General features: G+C 45.1%; 4 protein-coding genes across 7 annotated transcripts; 2 read left to right on the forward strand and 2 right to left on the reverse strand.

The window, feature by feature from the left end:
- Positions 1 to 484: 484 nt before the first annotated feature.
- On the forward strand, positions 485 to 6,200 carry phf11 (PHD finger protein 11). Its single transcript, XM_048999244.1, has 15 exons — positions 485 to 761; positions 883 to 984; positions 1,106 to 1,239; positions 1,320 to 1,357; positions 3,034 to 3,104; positions 3,315 to 3,340; positions 3,437 to 3,477; positions 3,705 to 3,781; positions 3,904 to 3,929; positions 4,029 to 4,099; positions 4,181 to 4,224; positions 4,311 to 4,380; positions 4,662 to 4,814; positions 5,003 to 5,074; positions 5,151 to 6,200. Exons 1-15 carry the CDS (start codon positions 654 to 656, stop codon positions 5,279 to 5,281), a joined length of 1,164 nt encoding a protein of 387 aa, XP_048855201.1. The 5' UTR covers positions 485 to 653; the 3' UTR covers positions 5,282 to 6,200.
- LOC125722942 (RCC1 and BTB domain-containing protein 1-like) lies at positions 4,903 to 12,534 on the reverse strand. Its single transcript, XM_048999240.1, has 13 exons — positions 12,401 to 12,534; positions 12,258 to 12,294; positions 11,194 to 11,416; positions 10,759 to 10,909; positions 10,483 to 10,649; positions 8,479 to 8,637; positions 8,056 to 8,163; positions 7,703 to 7,842; positions 7,334 to 7,527; positions 7,122 to 7,248; positions 6,888 to 7,039; positions 6,680 to 6,810; positions 4,903 to 6,022 (listed from the first exon to the last, which is right to left on the reverse strand). The coding sequence occupies exons 2-13, from the start codon at positions 12,272 to 12,274 to the stop codon at positions 5,882 to 5,884; spliced, it is 1,710 nt and encodes a 569-aa protein (XP_048855197.1). The 5' UTR covers positions 12,275 to 12,294; positions 12,401 to 12,534; the 3' UTR covers positions 4,903 to 5,881.
- An 844-nt stretch (positions 12,535 to 13,378) lies between these two features.
- On the forward strand, positions 13,379 to 15,315 carry arl11 (ADP-ribosylation factor-like 11). 4 transcript variants are annotated; one of them, XM_048999254.1, is made up of 3 exons: positions 13,412 to 13,489; positions 13,835 to 14,013; positions 14,151 to 15,315. In XM_048999254.1, the coding sequence occupies exon 3, from the start codon at positions 14,297 to 14,299 to the stop codon at positions 14,849 to 14,851; it is 555 nt and encodes a 184-aa protein (XP_048855211.1). In that variant the 5' UTR covers positions 13,412 to 13,489; positions 13,835 to 14,013; positions 14,151 to 14,296; the 3' UTR covers positions 14,852 to 15,315. The 4 variants fall into 4 exon arrangements, with proteins under 4 accessions (XP_048855213.1, XP_048855214.1, XP_048855211.1 ...); XM_048999256.1 differs by lacking the exon at positions 13,835 to 14,013 and having other exon boundaries at positions 13,379 to 13,489; positions 14,236 to 15,315; XM_048999257.1 differs by lacking the exon at positions 13,835 to 14,013 and having other exon boundaries at positions 13,392 to 13,489; positions 14,204 to 15,315.
- Positions 15,316 to 16,008: 693 nt separating this feature from the next.
- On the reverse strand, positions 16,009 to 17,471 carry ebpl (EBP like). The gene is made up of 4 exons (XM_048999252.1): positions 17,183 to 17,471; positions 16,911 to 16,980; positions 16,570 to 16,708; positions 16,009 to 16,270 (listed from the first exon to the last, which is right to left on the reverse strand). The coding sequence occupies exons 1-4, from the start codon at positions 17,354 to 17,356 to the stop codon at positions 16,027 to 16,029; spliced, it is 627 nt and encodes a 208-aa protein (XP_048855209.1). The 5' UTR covers positions 17,357 to 17,471; the 3' UTR covers positions 16,009 to 16,026.
- Positions 17,472 to 19,326: the final 1,855 nt, after the last annotated feature.

Consider the following 19,326-nt stretch of genomic DNA (forward strand, 5'->3'; position numbering starts at 1 on the left):
TGTCTGCCGTGGAATTCTTAACTCCAACTATTGAAGGTGTTAAGAAATTATGCATATTAATACACATTAATTATTTATATTATTTTAATACATATTAATTACATTAAAATTATTATGCTGTTAATAATGATTTTATTTTTTTGAAAAAAAGCAAATTTATCAATTATCAAAGGAAACAACATGATTACCAGCATGACCAATATAATGCATGTGCTGGTGGACCCTCATCATTAATACAATATTGTTCGTGAACCAGCTTTATGCGCAGTTAAACCAGCACAGTTAAGATGCTCCAACAGGTAAACTAGCATAGAAATCATGCTGGTCTGTGCGGTTATTCCAGCAAGATTTTAATCCTACAAAGCCGGGGTTGATTTTTTTTCTTATCGGTTATGTAAATATCTGGGGACTATTTGTCAATATTCGTCGTCCTTTCTAATATCTGATTATTGATATGCACCTGAATCCGCCTGGTATAAGGCAAATATGTATAAGCGGATTTCCGTGCACATAATTAAGAGAATCTCGTCACGTGTTCATGTGACGAAAAACGATCGAAACGAAACTAGGGAGACGAATTGGAGGGAAAAAAATTGAAACCACGACTGGAAACGCGGCTCTCTTTTGCATATTGCTGGCCCTAGCGCTTCGAGATGGAGCGGCGACAACCGGTCTGCGACTTTTGTAATTTGTCCCAGGAGAACCGGAAAACCGGGCCTCTGATAAAGAAAAATACAGCGGTGGCACATGAGAACTGTCTGGTAAGATACGTGGTGTGGGTTAACACAACCCGCGTATACATGATCGATGCATTTTTGTACTTATAATTTTATTTATTTGTTCGTTTCTGTGGTTTTATTATTTGCATTTCTTTCCCCAAAGCTGTACTCGTCGGGTATTTACAGCAAGAACACGCCTGATGTCGACGATCTCGGCATCGATGAGCAAGATATAATCAAAGAAATAAAGAGAGGCCGAAAACTGGTACTGTGAAGCTGTCGCTTTTGTTCAGAGTGGCTTAGAATTGGTTAGCATGCATAAATCACAAGAAAACAACTACCACCTTTTATTAGACTTTTTTTTACGTTTCTTGTCTTTTTGTTAGAAATGTCACAAATGTAAGAAAAGCGGAGCGACCATTGGGTGCGAATTGCGGAAATGTAAGAAATCCTACCATTTCCTCTGCGCCTTGGAAGACGAAGCTCAGACAATTGAAAACATTTCGAATGGCGATTTTAGGTAAACGGGGGGGGGGGGGCTTTTCGAGAAGAAAAAAAGGCATTCGTACTGACTCCTAACTGGTTTTTATATGTTATTAGGATATACTGCAGAGCACACCAACGGTCATCAGACCCGGGTAAGTCGTGTCTAATGGGAAACGCCATTGGATATAATTCTACTTGTGGTATAAGCCTGTTTAAATGTTGTAAACCACTGTGTCTGCTGAACTGTCACTTGGTCTCGTTGTCGCATCGAAGCGGCACATCCCGCCCCATGTGCATCTAACCCGGATGTGGGATTTACATAGTTTTAAAACTTATGATGAAGTGTAGAATTACTGCAGCGCAAACTCCGCTTTATTGCACAGCTAGTTCCTGTTCAAATGAAAAGGCCGCTATGGCAATATGCTCCTGTTAAGCTCACTAATGAAATCTGCACAATTCGGATAAACCCGGTCCCGATCACAATATAAAACTTTTTTTGCTTTGCATGCTGACCTCGTAAGCAAACCAATAAAATGTTTAAGAAAAGCAGCAATACATACTACCAGAGCGCATTAATGTCATGAAATAATAGACGATAAAGAGGGTTTCGTACTAGATAGACTAATTTCCAGGATTAAAAAAAAAAAAAAACAACCAAAGACGAGATCGGGGATGAATACAGAGAAATAATTAATACCCTGACCGAAAGTGAAAGCGAGCGGGTAAAGCAGAGGATGCGGAGATGTTCTACAGAGGTTGTTTAGGAAAGTCTGGAGGGAACGTTTAGTGATCAGCTAAAGAGATGGAGCGAACAGATTTTAAAGCGTCTGCTAGGTGGCTGGAAAAATGGAAACAAAGAAATTGCATCAAATTTTAAAAACAACACACTGAGAGGCGAGATGCAGATTTATTTATTTATACCTTATTTTACCAGGAATGTTCCACCGAGATCCCGTATCTCTTCCTCCAGGAAGTCCTGGCCAAGATGGCAGCCAATAAGAAACATAAGACCAATGTTTCATATACATACACACAGAGATGATTAATATGAACACAAACTAAAACACATACAAATACTCAAAACTCTCCAAAAATACATAGAATAAAATTTATATGAAACAATGACACTGATCTTTAAGCTCAGAGTTTGAGATTTTTAAACACAGTAGGAGAAGGCAAGGAGTTTAAATTCACTATACTTTGTAATATATTCCACTCTTGTGGTGCATAAGAACAAAAGCTGGATTTGCTCAGTTCTGTGCGTGTGGTGGGAGGTTGAAGGAGAAGCTTAACTGATGAGCGGGTTCTGTATGTATTACTGTGAAATGTCAGCAAACTACATGTGTACTGAGGTAATTTGCCCATTAATTAAAGCCTTTGCAATAAGAACCAGGCAATGCATTTTCCTTCTAAGATGTAATGATGTCCACTCCACCATCGCATATACCTTACAATGATGTGTTCCTGCTATTGCACCAGTTATAAACCTCAATGCTCCATGATATATAACATCTAGTTTCTTCAAATAAGATGACGGTGCATGCATGTATATTACATCACCTTAATCTAATACTGATAGGAAGGTGTACTGGTCTTTTTCTAGCAATAAAGGGAAAACGTTTCTTTAATTGGAAATAGAAGCCTAGTTTTGGGCGAAGTTTTTTAAGAAAAAATGTTTATATGGATTCCAAAAGATAACTTATTGTCAAGCCAGATACCGAGATGACTTAAGTGCCGAAATCAGGACCGTAAGGGAAGGCCATTCTTGACCGAAAACTCGTGTTCAAAGAATTTGATGATGGTTCTGTCATACAATGTGCTTCAACAGGTACTTCCGATGCCGAAATATCAACAAATATTCATCAAATTGAAGACGGCATGGAGGAAATTCCTTCAAAGGTGTGTAAGCAAGATGTTACTGCCTGAAAAACAGCATTTAGTCTAATCCGGCAGGTAAAAGCGGTGCAGTTTCATCATGGTAAATCACCAGATTAGTATAGTAAATATTATCGTGTTTTGCTAGTGTTTTGACAGATGTGAAATATTTTCCAGAAATTGTAGTTTAAAATGACGTTGCCCCCCCCCCCCCCTCATTCTCTCCTGATTCAGCGGACAAAAATTAGCACTCCAAAGAGGTAAGGCGACACAGATATCGATCTCCAATTTAAATAGGGCTTTTGTGTTGGCCTGTCGATGGAGCACTTTACCCCAGCCCGCTAAATGTGTTGCAGCTACACCAAGAGAAGAAGTGCTCAGTTGGACTCCGATTCAGGTTCGTCTGTGTTTGCGGTTCTGATCGACGTTTTCCCTCATAGTGTCAAATAGCCAGATTGCACAGATTCTGGTGTCAAAATTTATTTCTTCACCTCCCCTACATAAGTTTGGTGAGAGACAACACAGAACAGCCATTATGTAGCTGTTGTGGGGGGGGGGGGGTGTAAGGTACATGGATTGACGAGGGCAGATGTGTCGAATGGAAATCTGGGACCTTCACTGCAGATGGAAGGGAAGAGTTTACCTCTGAGCAAGGACCAGTGGATACAGATTCTGAAGACGGCGCGAACCCTGGACATAATGTGAGAAACAAGAATTTGACGGTTTAAATATCTTTTTAAAAAGCCATTAAAGGTGTATTTTGTAGAGAAATAATACTCAGATGGTTGAATATGATGCTATACTCTATAAACATTTTCCATAGGTAACTTCTGAGGCAGACAATAACAGGTATGGATGTCCACGTTCATCTGTGCAGAATGATGAAACTGTGGCCAGATGGTGGTCAGGCTTGAGGTATAATTTATCAGCTGTGTTCCGTATGAACAGCGATGATGACTTGGATTGCACTCAGTTGGACATGAATGCTGATGCCGATGAACCGCGACCAAGCACATCAGGTAACTTGACCATGAGAGCTTCTCCCAAGTTTGAGGAGGACTCTATGCAAAGCTCATCCTTGTTCTTTCTTCATTCAACAGGAAATCAGGTGACCTCAAATGGAAGGTCCAATGACTCGGATTCTGTGAGTACTGAGCTCTAAATGCCGGTATTGCAGGAAGTGTCTTACTGAGAGGTATTGAAGTGATTAATTCACATCTCTTTGCTCAGGACCAGTGCTCAGAGAGCCTTTTGCCATTGAAGATCGCACAGGTCCAGTCTCTATTTCCACCCATTCCAGGTACTCAGGCACCTCAGCTGAATTCTTTAACCCAGACCCACTTAAGTTTATACTTGGGAATATCATGTATTCAAGGTTCCTCATGGTTTATTCCCGGCCTCTTCTGGATACTCCAGTTTCCCCCCATAATCCAAAAACATGCTGAGCCTAATTGGAGTTACCAAATTGCCCGTGTGTATGTGTGTGCACACCCTCTGATGGCTTGGTACCGTCTTGGGTTGTCCCCCACCCCAGAATAAGACAAGCAGTTATAGAAAGTGAATGAATGGCTTTTATTCCAGACTGCAGCCACAATACCCAAGTATCAAGTGTGGAGTCTTCATTTTGGGCCAAGTGCCTGGAGGCTGGCTGCATCGAGTCTGTCTTCTCCACCTTCATCTCATCAATGAAGGAACTGTCAGAGAGAATGGTCTCCCAGCAGGCCAGTGAGGAAGGTGAGGTTACAACCCTAGCATGCCTTAAGGAAGGTCAAAGCAACTGGCAGTTGTATGTTGAGCTCACAAATGAATCAAAAGCAGGGTATACATTTGGGTGGTTTATTTGTACAGGACACACTGTAAAAGAACAGAAGCTTAACACTGGGCTTCCACTGGAAACCAGTTTGATCAGTGTTCCTCCACAGATTGTATCCTGTCTTTCAAAGTGCTGAAAGCTTCAGGAATGTTACCTGACATACTGGCCCAGATAAAACAAGGTGAGTATTGGAAGCCCGCCGTGGAAAATGCTGACATCGCATGCCCCCCCATAATGCATCACTTTGCCCTCCACAGATATGAATGGGAAACTGAAAACAGTTCGTGAAGAAACGGAATCCCTGCAGATGGCATTGTCAGCCATAGGCAGTGCCAGTACATTATGCTTATCCAACGAGACCATAAAACTTGAAATGTCACAAAAGTAAAATTTGTGCAAAGATTGATCGCAGTGGTTCTTGAATGTATACAAGAGCACATGGCAATAGTGCAACACATTTTCATGTGTTCAAAAGTAGAAGGGCGTAGTCACAAAAAATGTAGCCTTTTACATAAGTCTAAGGTTAAGAAACTGCTATGTTAAGAATCTGGCCTAGTCATATCAGAAGTATGCCAACATTAGCAAAATCTGCCAAACGCCAAACAGACAGCTTTAAGCAGCTGTGGAAGAAATAAGTACCAACGTCGAATCTGTAAAATTTGCACACTAGTGGAAGTGCAGTTTAGTGACAGTGCAATCACTTTCCATATCCCAACAACAGAAGCCAAGGAATGTCAAGGACTGCCACAAAGGGCCAGTCTATTCTGGCATGCATTTGTTCCCAAAGCAAGTTCTGCTCAGTGCTCTGAGGGTATGGAGGGGGGGTTACCAGATGGAGAGGAATAGAAATAGTGAGTTTGTGGGATGCGGTACGTCATTTCACTGGCCACTGATTAAGTGCAGTCATCATCATGACTCAGATGCAAGCATCTACTGTCAGTTGGGCTACCTCCAAGTCTCTGCCACATCTTTGGGAACTCCACCAAAGTCAGTTTTTGAAGGCCCCGCAGCGGCCAGCTCTACAGATGAAATCCTTGAGGAGATTCCCATCCATCTGCCAGAAAGCTGTTGTCTGCGTAACAGCCGTCAGGTGGTTCACACAAAACCTGAAGCAGAACTCCTCCAGATCCTGGGAGAAGAAAGTAGGTTTGGTTCGGAAGTGAAGATTATTTAAAGGTGCCACAGAATAACCGCAGCTCTTGCTGAAAATACAAGATGAAGTGTCTGTATTTAGGTCCCATTACATTTTGTAAAGGTAGTATTTACAATACAATTACTTTTTTTTAAATAAAAATAATTTTACAATACATCCGCTGTAATACATTGATTAAGTTGATTGTTAATGCAATGCCAGCAATTGAGGAGCTATTTTCATGGGGAGAGTAAACGTTTATTAAAGCAGTAAAGAACCAAAACGGTACTTAAGTCAGTAAATCTGTCACTCCACCTAAAGGAGTTAAAAGGACAGTAAAAATCAGTACATACAGGTCTTTCCACTGCTGGTGCACTTGTGGAAACTGCATGCATACCTCTGAATATGTTACAGATTGTGTAGGTTAAATGAGGCTGAAAGTGAGCTGGTGTATGCTAGGCTTGGGGGGCGTAGTTAAGACTGTCACATAACAGTAGAAATTCTGAACGAGCTTGTTTTACCACCTTTATACATATGCGGGATTTATATTTGAGAGATGGAAGTGTTTGAGATTCAACATTTCAGTTCCGTAACAAACTCCCCAAATGCAACTACGCCAAGGTAGGTAGATTTCCATTTTTTGCTACGACCCACCTCGGCATCATAACGCACGGCGGCGGAGAGCAGGCAGAAGGCATTTTCAACCGTGATCCCCCTTTTGATGATGTGCTGACAGAGACGCTTCAGTCTGTTCTCACAGTATGAGGTCGCCAAGTCCAACAACCCTGCACAGGAGGGTAGATATAAAGGTCAAGTGATCATAGTGATAAGTGAGCCTTGTGTCATTTGTAAGTAAACCAACCAATGGCATCTTCGGGAGGCAAGTCGACACTATCGGTGTAGAGGAACTGGAGGAAAGCTCTGTAGACAGGGTATGAGAATTGGTCCACCTCTATGACCTCCTTGAGGTCCTCATCCCAATGTGACTGGAACATGGAGCGGAAGTGCTGACACCTGAGGGAAGATCGTTTCTCAGTGCTGCTATCATGATGCTCACCGACACTCGCTCTCCCGTCACCCGTCTCCCCCAACTCACCTCATCTTCAGTACTGCTTTATGTACACAGATGTGCTTTCCCTCGACGCTGAACTTCAAGTCCGACGTCTCCGGGCTGTCAAACTCCTTCTTCAAGCACTGGGCCACCGTTAGATAATCATCGTGCTCTGCACACACCACACAGCATTTCCATTTGCACTCGCACGCCACGACAACATCCACCTGCGCTTCACTGGAAGGAAACCTCATTACCCACAGCCACCATGCGCCACATGATAGCAGGCATAGCGAAGCAGGCAAACACGTCATCTGTACTGTTCAGGTATGTCAGCTGCGGTACCGCCACTGCCTGACCGCGGCACTGCCCCCACATGTACACCTGGCCGCCCTGGGTCTTCGCTGCAGACATGTGCGTCGAGTGGCAGGCGGCGATCTCCACAATCCGGCTGGAGAACGGGATGGCACCCCTTCAGCATGTTACGACTGACACCAATACCACACAAGACATAGCACACACAACTCTGCAATCCATTCTCCATTATCAGGCTCAGACGCCCAGCCACTCGTTCACCTCAGCCAATGAGATTTAGCGGGCAGCTGCCATATGACAACCATCCTTACCTCTTCTCTACGATCACCTGCACTGGACTCAGATGGTTGCTCTTGCTGCCCGTGCCCAGTTGGCCATACGTGTTAGCGCCCCAGGCGTACAGACAGCCCTGGTCCGTTAGTGCCAGCGTGTGGGAGTAGCCACAGGCAATCTGCCAGGGAAAGTGAGACAGCACCATGCCCTTCAGCCAAAAGGCGGGACGGTCACTCAAGGCCACACATCTAACCCAGAAATTTAACGGGGCTCGAACCAGTGACTTTCTGATCACCGGCACCGAGGCTTAGCCTGCTGAGCCACATGCTGCCCCAACCTGATATTCACTACCCTTGACATAGCCGAACCAAGACAAACAAGCGGCCATCACCTGCAGCACACAGAGGCCCTGCAGGCCTACCAAACGGCACGGAGTCAGCTGGTTCCCATTGTTGCCCAGTCCCAGCTGCCCACTTCCATTATAACCCCAGCCGTACACCTGAAAGATATTAGGGACACGGTCATTTAATCCCACATCCCGTCATGAAACCTGCAAAACGTCACCTTCATACTTCGTTACTCCACATTGTAGTTATGGCATACAAGCCTACTCATCATCAAGAGAAAGAATTCACAAGAACCTCTGCAAAAACAATTATACCCACTATGGAACATAACTGAGCAGGGCACAGTCTGCTTTGACGGAAATGCAGGATGCCCATGCAAATCACAGAGTTTCCCTTGTCGGCAGAGTTTCCAGCTGCACCTCAACCACAGCAGAAAAACACTGCTTTTGAGATAGACGTCAGCTCACCTCCCCATTGTCCAGCACTGCCATAGAGGACGTCTGGCCACAGGAGATGCCGGTCGCCACCCTGTTCTGCAGGCAGCTGGACACCCTGCGCGGCGTGGGCTGGTTGGCCGTCGATCCAGAGCCCACCTGGCCACAATTGTTGTAGCCCCACGCAAATACCTGGATGCCAAACAGAACAAATGACAAACACCAATCTCCACAAATTCTTTAACCATCTACGGAGGCTCATATGTAGAACAGTGTTATACCATCACTAAAAGCCAGCTATAGCCACTGGCATCTCACTTGACTAACTCAAGCAAAAGCTAGTTGATGTGAAATAGCAGCCAGCACAATCTACACATCTAGATCATGTGCTTAGAAGATACCCTTATTTGTATGCATGGATTATGATGCGTGGAAACTTTATGTGGTAGACAAGACACACAGCTCATTTGGTAAACAACCTCTCTGCTGCAGGCACAGGTACTCCGGATCCATCCAACACTGGACTAGTAACACTCTTGCTCTTTTCAGCAAAACCAAAAATCAGTATCAGTACCTCAGCACAGCATTAAACCATATTACGTACAATTCAGGAAATCATGTCACGGCATCATCAACAAACTCACAATAAAAGGCATCATAACAACACCCTCTAAGCCAGTGCGTCCCAATCCAGCCCACGGAGACCCAGAGACAGTCCATGAATTTGCTCCCTCCCTGCTCCCAGTAGGCCAAACATTTGACTTCAGGGAAGAGCTGAGTGTCATCTACATAGCAAAGCCTGGCTGAAATTTATCCAGAATGTCATTTTGTTTTCGGTGTAGACAATTACTTTTTTTAAAAAAATAAAAATGTGGGCAGTGATGGCTTGAGGGTTAGGAAAGCGCACTGGTAATTGAAAGATTGCAGGTTCGAATCCCCAACCAGCAAGGCACCACTGAGGTACCCTGAGCAACGTACCGCCCCCAAGCACTGCTCCCTGGGCACTGAATTAGCTGAGATGGGGCTGAATGGGCAGATCTGGGCAACAGAAGCATGAGAGACAGCTTAGCCTTTCAAAGGGGATGGTAAATTTGATTGGGGCTCCATTTATAAAGAATAATAAAAAAAAAACTTGGGGTTATACTTTGGAACAGGAAGCAACTCATAAACACTGAATTTTGCGCAACCCAGGTGCTTAATGAGTTAACCTATCAAACTTGGCATGTTTTCAGTCACATTCTTTAAAGTCGAAAGGTTAATCACCCCTTACTACCAGCAACGATAACACGAATTATCCAGAGAATCGTGCAACTCAACCAGACACGCCACTTGATAGCACCATCCAAAAAGCCAAGTTACTGGTTCAAATGCTGTTTTGTCGGCAGACATGAACCCATTGGACCATCTCAGTAATAAACAACTAAATACAGGCTGGTAGGGGTGGCATGGTGGTGCAGTGGTTAGCACTGTTGTCTCGCCCCTCTGGGACCAGGGTTCGAGTCTCTACCTGGGTCACGTGTGTGGAGCTTGCATGTTCTCCCCATGTCGTCGTGGTGTTTCCTCTGGGTACTCCGGTTTCCCCCCCACAGTGCAAAGACATGCTGAGGCTAATTGTAGTTACTAAATTGCCCATAGGGGTGCATGTGTGAGTAAATGGTGTTTGAGTGTGCCCTGCGATGGTTGTTCCCCGCCTCCTGCCCGTATCTTGATCACAGAGATAGACTCCCTGCGACCTACACACAGTTTCCAGCAGGAGGGGATGCCTTGCATGACAAATTGGTTTTCATGCCACTGCAGGCATACCTGGCTTGCAGATGCAGTGTACAAACAAATAACTAATTTAAATTTGTTAGTTGAATCTGGAGTAAATTAATGGTTTCAGGAAACTGAAATCCCATTCATTCTTTACCAAGGTCATTCTTCATCTTGTTCATTATTCACCAAGATCAATCATTATTGGGAAAGGCATCCCAGGTCTTAAACAAGCCAGCATTTGGACCACTACCCACATTCGATTGACCCACGTGAACCCCTTACCTCCCCGTCAGATGTGAGAGCCATGGAATGATGAGATCCACAGGCCACTTCAGTCACCTTCTTGTTTATGACATTGTTGGTCACCAGGATGGGTGACAGTCCTTGGTTGGTAGTCCCATTGCCAAGCTGGCTGTAGCCATTGTGACCCCAGGCAAACAGCTCACCACCTATGGGAAGAATGCAGAGTCAAGCCAGATTCCAGAAGCACACTAACTACTCTGAATCACAGTAGACATAGGTGCTTCCATTTATTTAAAGGAGGGCACCCAACCGTACCTGCAGTTGCCAGCAGGACATGAGGTCCACTGCCGTAGCTCAAACTGACCACCTTCTTCCCACTCAGACACTCCACCTTCTTGGGGAAAATGGTGCTCTGGCTGTCTCCGGTTCCCAGGCAGTTGCTGCAGTTCAGACCAAACGCATACACCTGCATGGGGCAGCACCAGACTTACTGATTTGCTGCCACCGGGAAGATCTCATCAACATCCCTAGAACAGAAAGCGTCCCATCCCCCTACACATGAAAATCAGTTCAAGCCTTCAGCCAACGTCGGCAGCACGCACGCGCGCGCGCGCGCGCACGCACACACACACACACACACACACACACACACACACACACACACACACACACACACACACACACACACACACTGAAAGGTTACCCCAACTGGGACGGGGGCAAGACATCTCCACTCATCACAGCACCAACCTCATCGTCATGGGTGCAGTAGATTGCCTCATTGCCAGAGGCACCAAAGACACAGGCTAAGCTGATTGATGCAATCTCCTGAGGTCCCAGCAAGGTGAACAGGGGCCACTTGCTGACATCTGCCATGCCGGGGGACCTCACAGAAACCACGCAGGGCAAGGCGGTGGCGCAGCTTGAAGCAAGGACGGTGGGTGCACTCTCGTCACTCTTTATGCTGCCGTCACTAGACACAAACACAGCTCTCACGAGAGGAAGCTCATCACAGGAGTATACCAGACAGAGGTACACCCATGATGAAATACCACCTGGCTGCTGGGGGGGGGGGGGGGGCGGGAATCACACCGAGACATGGGCGTGCACATACATTTACACATGCCAGCATCCAATACACAAGTGCTTCACTCTTCTCACTCCATGCCGGCAGATCTCCAACTCTTCCACACATTATTATTTATATTCATTTCATAGTGGCCCCTTTAGGATGTTTTATGTAGCTCTTTTGCACTATATGTTCTGCACTTCGCATAACTTGCTGCAGCAACATTTCTCCTTGGGGTCAATAAAGTTCACCTCATGTGAATGCCGTCGTTTCAGTAGTGTCAGACGGGTCACGCTAAAGCCTGCTTAAGCTATAAGCCCTGTCGACAGCTAACACCACAGCTAATGTCATGCTCCTTCACAACAATGAACAATGTCCTTAAAAACAGACATCGTGCGAAATATAAATTAGATATGATTTGAGTGGAAACGATAAGCTATTGGGCAAATCGATTTTCGGAGACGAAAGGCGGGCTTTTCTCGACGAGTCAAACAGAAGACCGACTGTCATTCCAGCGAGTGACCATGACCATCACAACCGTAGATGCAGAACCGTTAGAAGGAAAGATTTCGATTTCCTCTGAGGCGAATTTATCGAGCGCCCGACCGGAGCTCACCTGTGAAAAATTATAATACAATAGTAGATTTTCACGCGATGTAACTAGCCTGGGCTTACAGAAATGAACAAAATCGCTGGACGACAACCAGCAGAAACACTTATCTACGACAGGCGCACATCCACTGACCTGCAGCGGCGCTCCATTTTCAACGGGTAAGATATTCCTGGGAAGAGAAAATGAGACATTTTACCTAGTCGGTACGTCACACAACCTTCCTACAAGACACCGAATACAGCGGGGAAATTCTTTACCGGAGGAACAAGGCTCACCTCTCCGGTGCACTTTCCCAAACTACTGTATTCCAGCCGTTCAGTGCTTTGCAGTTACTCCGCGAGCTGCGCGAGGGAGGAAGTGGGTCACGTGATGCGGGGGTGGCCAGACCTGAGCAAGCAAACTCAGAAAAGCTTCCGCATCACGGTACGGTCACATGCGCAACTGCAGCGTGACAGAGAAGGCTGCAGTGTTGGTGCGTTCAGACCACGAATATGAGGGTTAAACGCTGTATGTCTTGCTGTACATGTATGTGAGTGTGTGACCCCCCCCTCCAAAGACATAAGCCAAAATTGCACATACGGCATAGAATACTTCCCGACGTGCGCACTCCTTTTTTTTCTTTTTTACTTTTTTTTACTTCTTTTTACCGTCCAGCCGACGAATGACGTTCACCTGGAAAACAATGTGACACCTGTTAGCTTGGAAGGGAAAAAGTTATCGTGGGGTGTGTAATTGTGACATTGCACTGACATACGTGCTCGTCTTAAAAGTAAATGCTCTGGAATGCGGAATAGGCCGAACAGAAACCGAATAAAACATAAGCCCTTTCCCTGTGTTTATTTCTTTTAAATATCTAGAATCCAGCGGTGCTTTGTGTAATGCATCCGTATTAAAGCCGCACCGCACTACAGCCAGTCGTTCCACAAATCACTTTCCACCATCATTGTCTCAGTGTTTCTTGGAAGGTTTTAAGGTGTTTGGTGGTACTAAGTGTGCATTTTGAGCTATGTGTCAAAATAATGTTCTTTTAGCTGATATTGCATCGAAAACGGATATACGAGTTAAAATTTAAATTTGATATTATCCCTAAATAATGTAAAGGTATACGATACATTTCTAAGCTGATGATTTAAAATGGACTTAAATACATATACTTTCTGTCAAACTGACAAAGAACCATCTATGGGCTGCATATCTGATATGATACGGCCGGTAGCGCTGCCCATTCCCTTGCACCTAAGCAACACCCCCCTAATGTCCTGCTACCTCCGCTTTCGGGTGTTTCTCGGTCAGTGTGTGTCACGAATAATATGGACCTCGGACGTAAACGTGATCGGACGAGCCTCGATGAGCTGTAACTCGACGTAAGACTCCATATATTTTTATGACCAATAATAAGGTTGAATTGCTGATTAACGATATTGTAATACCCGCAAGAATCCAAATAGAAAAAAAGTCTTGCGTCCTTATCAGTATGTTTATTTTTAAGATTATTTAAATAATTCTTTTTCTTTCTTTTTAACATCAGTGAGTGCTGTATGTTGTAAAGCTCTGAATTATAGAATAGTAATATTTCGTTATCTGAATATGTGCGCATCGTATCCCTTTAAAAAACCAAACCTTTAAAAAAAAACCACATTGTGGGGTGTACTGGGGGATGGGAGCTATTAATTTGGCTAGACTGATTATTTCCACAACTGTGCTAACAGATCACTTGAGCTTGATGTGTGGTGAGAAGCGTATGGGATTCTGCTCCGGCAGCCGCTCATTAGCCGACTGGCGCCCCCTCCCATACCACTATGCTGTTTTCCGCTCTTTCTTCGCAAATTTTCCTGGGTCCAGAATCATTCCTTTCTCACACTTATCACCCCTACTTACGACCCCCTTCGTAAGTACGTTTTATTTGATTAAAAATGTAATGATCTTAAAAGGAATAAATCACAAAACATTGTCAGGTGCGGTTTAGCGCTTTTTATACTTTCGGTGGGTGTGTCATAATACCGCTGCCGGACTGCTGCGTTACAGGAATGTGGAAAAGCTGGTTCTACAAACCCATGACAGAGATCCATTCTGTTCAGTTTTCTATATACACACATCGCTGTCACTGCAGGCTCGCTTTCATTCACTCCTCCAAAGGATAAACGGGACAGCGTCAGTGGTTTCTGGGCGCCATGGGGCTCGTCCAATCCTGCTCTGGCTATCAGAAGCCGCTCCACGTGGTGTTGCTGGGTCTGGACCATGCCGGAAAATCCACAATCTTCTACAGGCTGCGCTGGAACGACGACCTCAAGACCCAACCTACCGTCGGCTTCAATGTGGGCATGCAGCAGGTGGCAAAGAACGTCATCTTGACCCTCTGGGATGTGGGCGGCCAGGACAGGATGCGCCTTTACTGGAAGCACTACCTAGAAGACTGCCGCGCATTGGTGTTTGTGGTGGACAGCAGCGATCGCGGACGCATTCGTGAGGCAGCGAGGGCCCTCAGGCACGTCCTTGCCAAGGACAGTGTGAAAAACATCCCCTTGATAGTGCTGGCCAACAAGTGTGACCTCCCCAACATCATGAACCTCAGCGAGGTGGCCGACACCCTGGGCCTGAACAACTGCACAGATCGTGACTGGGTGATACAGTCGTGCAGCGGCCTGAATGGCAAGGGGCTCCAGCAAGCCTTTCAATCCATCGCCGAGCTGATCAAGGACAAAAAAACATCGAATTGGTGCCTCTAGCATGGGGCCTATCGGTTTTCACCCGTCGTCATCAGTCTGGATGCTGATGCTTTAGGACTACTACACTGCCACTGCATCCACTGCGCTTCCGCCCACTGTCAGGATACACACCACAGTGAGAGAGAATGGGTGAGACATGTTTCACGCATATTTTTGCACCCTAGTATATATGACATTTTAACTATATATTTAAGTATATATGACGGAAAAGACTTGGCAACATGTGAGTGACAGGCGGCTGGGAAAGTCGGAGGTAGAGTCACGAGATAAGAGATATTAACGTTGCTATTTGTTACAACACTATTCTCTTATGGTCCTGTTTTTTGAGAGAAGGAGAAACTACTAATAATAATACATTTTATTTGTAATGCACATTTCTCAAAGCCAATACTCTATGTAGTAAAATAACAGTTGAAACAAAATGAGACAGTAAAAATAAAAAAAGCCATGAACTACCATTAAAATGTGGCTACAGTCGTTATTTTAATGTGAAATTGAAAGACCTGTTTAGAAAATCCAGTCTCGTGTCTGGACAGGTTTGTAGTAGAAGTGTGTGAAGGGAAGAACCGTCCTGGATGAAAGCCCAAGCATGTTTCTCCACACACAAGTTCCTGCTTACTTGCACCTTCATCCTTATAGACAATCATCATTATCTAGTAAGATCACAGCTTTTTGTCTCGAGCTTTCTAGACCATTGAGACGACTTCATTTTCTATCTGCACATCAACTGTGTCTGGCACATGTTTAAGGTGGTAAATCACTTGTCACCTTGAAACATTCACTACACCTGCATAGACTTCCATAAAGGTAAGGCACATGCACTGATTAGTGCATTTCCGCATCCACCACAAGACAAACCACCCCAGGGATGAGAACCTGAGTGCAGCCATGCGGCGGTTGATACCTCAGCACCACACTAGTCCAAATGGACCAGTGTGAGGTTTTTTTTCCAGTGGCTGGAGTGAATGAGGACCTGCTTGCAGGGCTGGATGTAGATTAACGTCATACCCAGGATGAAGCTATTACAGGTTAAGGGACTTGTTCAAGGGCCCAACGGAGTAGAATCACTCCGGGTATTCATGGGATTTGAACCAGCAACCTTTCGGTTGCTGACACAGATCCCTAACTGCAGAGTCACCACTCCATCCACCGACTGCTTCCATATAAATGACATTTTATTCAGTTTTCTTCGAAGACAAACTTCTCTGTGGTTTGTGCATTTCCTTCAGCCAAATCCACGACTGCCAGAGTAATAGTCCCGGAACGACCACCCACACGCCGTTGAAGAACACGAGGTAGATCCACAAGTAAAGCCAGTTGCTGGTGTTAAGGCTGGGGCTACCGGTCAGCCAGTCCGGACAGAATGTCATCCAGCCTCCATACAGCTCGCACACACACAGGGTAATCTGGACAAAGTGCCTGCAAGCAGGGAAGGGACAGAGAGAGTCAAAGTTTAATCCTGGCTCCAGAATGAGGAACACTGTCCTTTTGGCACTTGAGCTCCCAGCTTGACTTCAGGAATGATTTACAGAAAGATAGATAACAAGGTACTAGCTCGTAACACCCAGCTCTGTACTATTCTACCTCGTAGATATTTTAAGTAATTAAATGCCTCTAGCTATGGTCAGACAGATTCATTCCTCAACAAAAGCACAATAATTTTAACTACTTATTTTATGTTTTATTTCTGAAAATACAAGTGTGACATTTCTGTTCACCTGTAGTGTTTGTCTTTGATGATGGCATAGGCGAGCACCAAGGCTAGCAAGCCACCCAGCACCACCGTCAGCAGCTCTAGGGACACGATGTTTGGGTCCGAGTGAAGCCAGCGCCGGTCTGCCTTGCCATACTCCTTCCCTGTTTTTAAAAAGATGTATTTGTAATACAAATCGTAAGTTACGGCACCTTTACAGAATTGACTGTATAACGTTCACATTCTCCCAACACCAGAACAGCGTGTCTCCAGCAGGGGTCCCCGCACAGCTGCTGTCCTAGTTATTACATGACTTCCAACGGCCTGCACATACAGATAAAATATAAACTACAAGTGAATACTTGCACAGTTCGGCAATGAGGTTGTCCGAGGTCTCGACGGTGCCAACTAGTGACATGTAGACGAACGGGCCTTCCTAAAAAAAAAGCGTGGCAAACATGCTGAGCGTCTACAACGTACGCAAAAATACGGCATCATTCTGGGATATGTAGGCCAATAAAAACCAAATGCAATGTACAAAAAACACTGATCAAGTGAATATTATGATTTTGGTTTCGATTCAAGCCACGTGTAACTTAACATGTGATCAACCGTAGCAAAACAATAAACCGCTTTACCAGGGTGATGTGTACGATCGCATCGTAGAAGAGCCACACCAGGACCCATCTGTCCACCGTGGAACACTTTCTGCCCCATAGCAGCGCCAGCAGGTACCCCGCCGCAAACTGTGCGGCGCAAGCCGAGAGCGAGTACACGGCGACGGGCGTGAGCAGGCTGGGGCTGTCCGCCATCACACCGGAGACTTGCACTGTCTTTGATCGGCTTGGCGACAGTTCAGACCCGCCGTTAGTTTTGCTGTCTCTGCCCCTCCCCTGAGCCGTCCGAGATTTCACACGCACCTATCGGCGCGTGAGGGGCATCTCACCACTTTTAGGCCTTCCCACTTTAGCCGAACATATCGGCCCAACATGTGCAAGTAACCTGCAATCTGTTTTCAATCTTAGCGGTGCATTTACGACTACATCGTGGAGGAACGATAAATCACCTCTAAACCCATGCATACGGTGTATGGAGTAGGGCTGGGAGTCGATTGCAAAAGAATCGACTCCTCGATTTCAGGAGGCCAGCTATCCAGAGTCGACTCCAAAGCTTTGGAATCCACTCCAGTTCAGTATATTTTTTTCAGTTTTAAGTTTTCTGTGCACCTGTCAAAAAATGAAATTAATTGGAAAATATCAAGATCTCTTGTCAGTTATACTACTCCGTCTTGATCTTTTTACTAGCCCCTTTTCCTCCCATGTTTTTAGGTCTTTGGAATCGAGAATCTGAATAAACTGCTGTCTGGAATGGGCTACATCGATTCCCAGTTCTTGGAATCGGACCTGGAATCGTCTCCAGAATTTTTGGAATGAACAGTCCCTCTATGCAGAGCCGTGATTAGGATGGTGTGACCGATATCCAAAACGGAAACTTGATTAGATAATGATAGGCTAAATAAGTTATCAAATAAATAAAATTACTGCCAAATGCTCGCATTCGTCAGTGCACCTTCTTCCGTTTGACACGAAATCGAAATTCAGAAGTAGATGTTGAACAAGAGATTTCATGGTAATTGTGGTTGTGAGTTGTTTATGGCTAATGGTTATAGTCAGTCATAATTGGCGGTTTGGGAACATTTAGGTTTGCCAACAAAGTACACCAGTACGGGATAGCTAAGACCAGGACTGTTTGTCTTAACCATGCGCTACATAGCTGTTTATCGCTGCATGTTAGTCAGACGCGTCGACAGGGCGGATTGCAGCGGACCCTAATTATGTGTTTGCAGATTGAATAAATGACCTCAAAACAAATAATTTTTTTCTTGTACTAATATGGTACTGAACCGTGAATTTTGTGTATCGTTACATCCCTACTAAATATACACTGGAAATAGGCCTACACGTTCTCTAAATCTTACCTTGGACAAGATCAGGTAGCCTGACGTAACATAACCTGCGTGGTCACACTACAATTTGGTGCTAGCAAGTCCAGAATGGTCACCCTGCACACAACGATCGGTCAGTTATTTTTAACTATAATTTCCCCTGTATCACAATGATCAACCAGTAGCAGGCACGATCATTTACATGTTGGCCTCAACTGCCCCCCCCCCTCGGAGACCGGCCTGGGTGTCGTACGTTTATATACATACGCGAACCCAACCTACGTGTTATTCAACAACCACATGAATTTGTATAGTCAACATGAATGCGAAGCACCTTTTCTTTACCACCGTTTCCCTTTAGTAAGCGCTAACGGAATATCTAGGAGCCAGACGACGATAAATACCAAGGGAAAACACAGAGTTAATCATGAGGTTTCGCCCAGGACCTCGGACAGCGACGATCACCAGGCACCTTTACCCACAGACGACACTTCGTCCTACTTACACCTCCAGTGTGTTTCCCTAACATGAAGGATGATGCAAATCCAGTATTTTAGCAGAATACACACACTGAAATTACCATGTAATCTATATTTACATTGTTCTTGCATTCTATTATGCCTAAAACGTATCAATTTTAACCCCCGCGCCCATAGACACCCATACACACACAATCATCACACTTGGAACAGTAAGGAAGCAATGGCTAACAGCAAGTTTATTTTGGTTAGGATCAGTAATACACAGGCCATGTCCTGAGGGAGCGATGAAAACAGCAATGTCGCCAAGGGGATCCCTGAGAATCCCGATGGTGACGTGTATGGCTGCGGGTAGAGC

The sequence above is a fragment of the Brienomyrus brachyistius genome, unplaced genomic scaffold (genome assembly GCF_023856365.1).
Source record: "Brienomyrus brachyistius isolate T26 unplaced genomic scaffold, BBRACH_0.4 scaffold44, whole genome shotgun sequence".
NCBI classification, from domain to species: Eukaryota; Metazoa; Chordata; class Actinopteri; order Osteoglossiformes; family Mormyridae; genus Brienomyrus; species Brienomyrus brachyistius.